We start from the raw sequence: 7,500 nt of genomic DNA, 5'->3' as shown, positions 1-7,500 counted from the left end.
TCTAGTGGTGAGGTAACTACTTGAACCATTCAATCGAGTGTTAGCGTTCACGTACTTGAGCAGAGTTCGTGTCAGGCCCTAGAAAATGATCAAACACAACTGGCAGACGTTTAGGATTCGTCATGCAAAATACCAACTAAACAAACAAACCCAGAGGCAACTTCTCTGATGTGTGTGTGTCAGTTACAGCTCTATAAATATTATCTTTTTCCTCGGGCGTCTGTATTATAGCAACAATCTCACACACACGCTCGACCGAGAGACACGCAGACGGACAGACAGACGGACACAAATGTTTGGCAGCTTCTTTGTTTGGAAGTCAATAAAGGAAACTGGCAATTAGATGGAGAGCCATTACATAACACACACACACACACACACACAGTCAGGAAAACCTGCAACGCACAGGAAATACTTCATGTTGTCCTCCATTGTGCACTAATACGTGGATCAGACCTCTCAGATTTTATGACGCACAGGTCGTATACTGTACGCTCGCTGTGGGAGTGTCGGGGCAAGGGAAACGGTTTATGAAATCATGTTGATTGTGAGGTCAAAGGTCAGAGGTGTAGCCTCTCCACCAATAAAAAGCCACGACTGTATTATATCATATAAAATAGCATTTTCAAATATTATCACAGGACTGGTGGAGCCTGCTGAGAGGATTCACCAGTGTTGACGTGCTTTCCTGTTTGGACGGTAAATAATTATAATGTGCATTTCAATTGTTCAATGCCAGTCAGACCGGAGCCGAAAGTTTCTGAATGAACGGATCATGTGTGTGTGTGTGTGTGTGTGTGCGTGAGAAAGCGTCCCGCCGCTCTGTGTGTTTAGTTAAGTGATTAGATTGCGGTTTAAGGAAATGTTTGTGCCTGAGGTGTCTGGATCCTGAGGGTGTTTGTGTGTGAGTGACACACACTGAAAAATGCGTGAAGAGCCGATGTCAAATTAAGCCAAACGTCCCGCTTGATTGAGGAAGTGGTCGGTAACGAGCGAAAGGTACAACAAAGCGCTCACAGTTCAAAACATGCCGTCAAACGGAGCAGCTCTGGACGCTCAAGGAACTGCTTTGTGTCATTTTCTCCAAATGTTTTCTTTCCGCTTGGCGGAGGCGCCCGGGAGGCCCGACTCGAGACTCAAGGCTTTTTCCTCCGAGGAATGATGTCATTTCCTGTGCTGCCCTTTCCTCCTCGGCTAACCCAAACAACCCTGGAATGAGGCGGGAGGTTGTCACGGTAACAAGGCCCCTAAAGGGGGGATTAGGGTTGCCGAGGGCCCTGCAGTCATTCACGGGACCTTTATAAAGGCCTGATTGTGGATGTGGCAGAACGGTTTCAAGAACAGCTTAAAGCAACACACACTTACAAAATAAGGTCATTTTCGTCCAGATCGGAAGCAAAGATGTTTCATATCCGAGTCAATACGAGGTTCAATCGATCTGAGGAAATCAGTTGAGCTCTCAACTTTATCCGTTCCCAAAACAACATTCGTATGACAGCGTGAAGAGAAAATAGTGGCTAAATAGTGGTTTTAGTAAAAGAGATCTACACCGTAAATAAATACAGCTTTTATGCTAAATTTACTCAAAAATATGTGGATAATTTTACAGAAAAAGATGTCAGATTGGTGGATTTTAAAACAGATGCAAAACTACTATTTCTGTTGCAAATCAGAATCATTTAAAATTGGTTAAATATAAAATAAAATATATTCAAAATGATTTGGCGTGGCCAATGAATTAAATATAAACAAATATTGAAATAATAAAGCATACAAATAAACAGCACACAGAAATGTAAGCCAAACAAATGGTAGTTGTCTTCATTAATTAACTGTAATTTTACGTATTTTTATTAACATTAACAAAGATTAGTAAATGCTATAAAAATATATAGTTAATGCATAAATAATGCATTAACTAATGCCAACACATGTGTTCAGAAAACCCTCTTAACTCATTTGCTGTTGTTGTCATATTAAGGTTAACTCTTAATAACTTCAGACTAACCCAGACAAGCAATGCTCAGACTCTCATCCAATAATCCTGAACACACACAGACACACACACGTTTACTTAGCTATCTAAATGGGGACATTTCATATACATAATGGTTTTTATACTGTACAAACAACTCTATATTCTCTCCCCTTACACTAACCCTTATCCATCACAGAAAACTTTCTGCATTTTTACATTTTTAAAAAACCTTTAATTACTTTATTTTTTATACCAGATTTACAAATGAGGAGTTTTTTTTTTGGAGATTTTGGTCACTTCTGGGTACAAATTTGTCCCAAATATAGTTAAGTAGGTACACACACACACACACACACACGCACACGCACACACACACAGATCTCTACCTGTCTCATGTCTGGGGCAGCAGATGAAAAGGGCAGAGCGAGTGAATTAGAAGGTCAGAGAGACGCTTTCATTGGGAGTGTGTTTCCTGTGTGTCGGGCTTTTCTTCCGCTGCCTGAAACTTTTCTTCCTCCCCCCTCATCCCTCCTTCCCTCTCTGAGCTCCATTCACTCATTCCAGCAGGAAAAACACACCTCAGCGAGAGGATGAACGAAAGTCAGACTCACAGTCAGAAATCTAATGCAGTCGGACTCGGGAGGAGGTGTTTGCTCGGGACAGAAGCGCTCGGTCTTTCATCCCACACACACACAAACAAGAAGCATAAAACAAATGCCGGGGCACCTTCACACTGGAGGCCAGAGAAAGGGAGCAGCTCTCACACACACACATACACATTCATGGCACGCACACCGCTCTGAGTGCTGTACTTTAACATGTGTTTATGTAAAGCTTCCATCATTTTGCTCTTCTTATCTGAAAACCCATCTAAAGACCCTTCACACACACACACACACACACACACACACACACACACACACACACTCACTCCGCCCAGCGCTGAATTAAACACCATCATAAAAACTCTTTAAAGTCGCTGTAATGAGAAACATCTGTACTCAGGAACCCGGCCTAGACCAAACTAATCCTCCTCTCGCTCTGTCAGGGTCTCTCGTAAACACAATCACTGCCGTTTGTGTGTATTCAGAGCTCAGGACGTGACAATACACCGGGTTCGGTCTACTAAAGAAGACCAGATCTCACACACACACACACACACACACACACACACACACACACACACACACACACACACACACACACACACACAAAAACTGTACCCTTGTTTACATTTTAAAGTCAACATGAAACCAGTGTTGTTCTATTTAACTAAAACTTTTGTTTATTGAAATAAAGCCAAAATAAAATTAAATATATATATTAGATGTAAAACTTTAAAAAAAAAAACTTAAATGAAAACTAGAAATTTGGCCTTGAAATAAATGAGTTTACATTTTAAAGTCTACAAGAAACCAGTGTTGTTATTGTAAACTAAAACTATTAAAAATCATTTTGTCACTTAACATAAAGCTGAAATAAAATAAAACCAAAATATTAGATGAAAAAAAATCACTTTAAAATCTTTAACTTAAAAAAACTTAAACGAAAATAAAATAAGTACAAAAAAAACCCTACTATAAATAATTCAAAATAATAATAAATTCATAAATACTATAAATAATTCTAAAATAACCCTGCATGTAGCATTTCACTTCTGTTCTGTGATATTTTTCTGATCTGATGGATTTGATCCTACATAGCTAGTTAGAGAACATCATCCACTAGACTTCAGGAATGACCAGGAATGTGCATTAAGAAAGTAAATATGGTGGATTTATACTTCATGTTGACTATCACACATAGTAAACAATATAAGCAGAAACTCTTCCTCATTTTCAGCTTACATCCGTACAGAAGACACAGATAAGGATGAGCTCTCACCTGAGAACCCCATAGGGGCCGAATACGCCGTTCCCCCAGTTTCAGTGGAAGCAGGCACAGAACCTGGAGAATCTGCGGAGAAACAGAGTGACAGCTGTCAATCACAGGCATCAAAGACCCGCACAAATACAGATTGGCCTCATTTTATTCCATTCCTTATACTTTTCTGTCATGCAAAATAAATAAAGTGATTCTTAGTTTAAAGTCTTTGCCAGGAAAGCTAGCGGTGGTTAGTAATGGGAATACAGCGTTTAGCAGGATACACTCCATCAAGTCCAACACAACGAGCTAGTCAGGAAATAGCAGCAGCCTTGAGAACGGTGTACAGTAAATGTGCTAATTGCGGTGCGAGCAGACAGGAAAAACACACTCTTCACGTTAACCCTTTAATAAGACGAGCCTGGAATATTGTCTCCATATGTTCAGTTTGCTTAAGTTACTATGATCAAACAACTGCAGGAGACGGTATGTCAGTCACAATGAATGGCATTCAAGAACATGATAGATCTGATTGGGAGCAGTTTAGCTACTAGCTAGCACCCGGTTTATGCTAAAAAAGATACGTAGTCAGACAGATATAGCTAATGCTAACGTTCATTTGTGAGGTGTTTTTTAAAACTCATGCGTGTAGTTTGGGTTTTGAAAAGAACACCACAAGTTACCGTTAGCATTAGCCTGTATTGCTATATTCAACAAGACTTCTCATCAAATTAGCTTTGCTAAATTAAACACTTGAAATATTTGTATTTGTTTACCTTCAAGTGACCATTAACCGACAACAGAGAAGCATAAACATATTTTAACTTCAAATCTCAGGGGGAATTAAAGTACATTTTCAAAGGTCACAGTTCGACTGACAAAAAAGGGCCAGGGAATCCCTGACATATAAGACATGTCGTTGTTTTACCATGGGTTTTTCGGCATGTAAGATGTCAAGTCAAGTCATCCTCATTTATATAGCGCTTTTAACAGTGTAGATTGTTTCAAAGCAGCTTTACAGAGATAAAATTAATATAATTTAAGGTAACTAACAGAGATTGGTTTGGTTGTATAGCGGTTCTTGAATAATGTTATTTTCCAGTTAAGGTTAGGTTAGGTCTTCTTGCCTATACATTTTGACACAGAATTTTATTCTATTTGATCACTTCGGGGTCGGTACGTGAACCCTAATTTCCACCACGCTTTATCTGTAGAGTGGAATAGGGATCCTCCATTGGGAGAGAGAACATGGCGACATCCTGGTATTCTTGAAATGTACCATTGATATATCCATAGTAAATTAATATGGTTATCATTCAGCACTTGTAAGGATAATGACTCGGAAGCAACTTTCGGAGTTGGACACATTCCCTGAGCTGTGGTCAGTCTAATGAGACACACGGTCAAACCTGAACCTGACCGCAGAGAGAGAGAGGGAGAGAGAGAGGGAGAGAGAGAGAGAGAGAGGGAGAGAGGGAGAGGGAGAGAGAGAGAGAGAGAGAGAGAGAGAGAGAGAGAGAGAGAGAGAGAGAGAGAGAGAGAGAGAGAGAGAGAAGCTTCAAACACGCTCTGATGGGAGAAGCTTTGCGGTCCATTCTCCCCATCAGAAGCTCTTCCTGATCTTCTCGTTTCACAAAATAATGACATTAAAACCTTCAGAGGTCACAGATTCAAAGCGCATTTAAACGGGTCCCGTGACGTGGCGAGATGAAATGACAACCACACAAAAACATCGGCGTTAAGCTAACGACATTTCAATAGTTCTTGCCGAATCTTTGCTGTCTTTGTCATTCATCGGCCTGAATGTTTGTGTTTCTTTTCCTCTTTTGTGTCTCTGTGATTAAGAGCTTAAAACAATTGATATGCAAATGTGCTTGCATCAACGGCCGTTTCGTCACACCTCCTCGTCACCAGCGTGTGAACGTGTGACAGTTACCACCGCGACAGAGACGTGTGTGTGTGTGTGTGTGTGTCAGATCCTGACTTTATCAACCAGACGCAGTCCAACAAGCCACCAATAACTTCCTCCCATCGTTCAGTGCCACTCTCTCTTTCAGTCGCAGAGAACCAGCCGTCTTCTATTGTTCTCTGTCTCTCGTCCAAGAGCCCAACGCAACTAATGGAAGTGTGTGTGTCCTCACAGGAAACGTCCTCCCCAAACTGGCTTTCCTGTCCTCCACCGCGGCGCCTTTTCTCGTTCACATTCTTGCTTTCTCTCTCAGTCGCTCCGAAACCCCAAACTGATTCATAAAAGAAGAATGACTCAAAGAGCGCGAGCCAATGTCAGTCAGCAGCGTATAGTCGTTCCCACACACACTCGGAGTCGGAACATCATCTTTGTTATTCGCACTATAAACATTGAGACGCATGAATCTGGGCTAAAATGTCGCAGAAACATGGTTTTGAAACAGGCACTCGAAGCGGAGCGCTCTGGGCTGACTTTCTCAAGTGTGTCCTGCGTAAGTGATACTGTTTAACTCCAGCGGCATGAGCAGTTTTGGCAGGAATAGAGAAGGATCTTTACGAGGGCGATCGGCAGGAAACCTCATCCGGGGCGCTGCCAAACACAACACACTTATCTGAAGCCAATATACAGGACATACTTATGAGCCATACGGCATTATGGGTAGAGAGAGAGAAAGCGAACGCTCAGAGGAAAGACGCAAAGCGACACTCCCAAAACCTCAGATTAATTCGACAGATAAATCAGCTCTCAGCTTTTCCTTTATGTGATCCACGTTTCCCAACATGATTCAGTGTGTGATAGACACATTATGATTACCATATTCATATACTGTGGTATTTAAATGCTCCAGAAAACCTGCTAAACTTTTACTTACTAGCACTAGAACCATCTAAATGGCATTTGAATCTGGTAATCATTCAGTACAATGGTAGATATACTTAGAAAGATTACTATCTTTCATATGCCAGATTATTACCATGTCTAAACAACCTTCTCGAGTCTCGTTTTATTATCTTTACATATAGCAGGGTACCATTATTCATGTACCATGGTATTAAGAACACTGTCCAAAAACCTCAAATGCACGTGATTTTCAACTCAAACTAAACTTTTGAAAAACTGGTTTAAGAAAAGCAGGTAACACTTTATTTTACTGTCCTTGGTACACATGTAGTTACTAAAGTAATAATAACTATATAAATTATGCATAATTACATGCAACTAACCCGGCTACAACAAACCTTATCCTAACCCTTTAGTAAGTAAATGTACTAATATTCCTCAGTACTTAAATGTGTAATTGTGGACACCGTAAAATAAAGTGCAACCGGAAATCATTGGGATTGTGTTTACATGGTAAGATTATCATTGTAAATGTCGAAAAACTTCATTGCTAGTGATTTTCACCTCAAACTAAACTTTTGAAAGGCTCCACATCTGCTTAAATTTAAGATGAAACTTCAACTTACCAGGTGGTTTAAGAAAGTCGGTGGGATATCTTGAGTACGGGGGTGGGGGGGATTCTGGAGAAGAAAGAGAGAGAGAGAGAGAGAGAGAGAGGCCGTGAGTGGAGATGTGGGCTGATGATAAGGCCTGGCATTCTCTGGGAAAAGTGTTTGTGTAGAGCTGAGGGTTAGAGGCAGGACAGCTCTGATAAACACACGGCCGCCTGGCGCCAGACTCCACACACACA

At 40.9% G+C, this 7,500-nt stretch overlaps 1 protein-coding gene across 1 annotated transcript in view; it reads right to left on the bottom strand.

The window, feature by feature from the left end:
- Positions 1 to 7,500, bottom strand: part of smad7 (SMAD family member 7) — a 14,693-nt gene that overhangs the window by 5,328 nt on the left and 1,865 nt on the right. The window contains exons 2-3 of the mRNA XM_056266116.1: positions 7,277 to 7,330; positions 3,863 to 3,934 (exon numbers count right to left, since the gene is read on the bottom strand). Coding sequence (XP_056122091.1) covers positions 3,863 to 3,934; positions 7,277 to 7,330 — 126 coding nt within the window. The remainder of the gene's footprint in view (positions 1 to 3,862; positions 3,935 to 7,276; positions 7,331 to 7,500) is intronic.

The sequence above is a fragment of the Rhinichthys klamathensis genome, unplaced genomic scaffold (assembly GCF_029890125.1).
Source record: "Rhinichthys klamathensis goyatoka isolate OS25496 unplaced genomic scaffold, OSU_Roscu_1.1 h1tg000245l_1, whole genome shotgun sequence".
NCBI lineage: Eukaryota > Metazoa > Chordata > Actinopteri > Cypriniformes > Leuciscidae > Rhinichthys > Rhinichthys klamathensis.
This window is presented reverse-complemented; position numbering and strand designations above follow the sequence as displayed.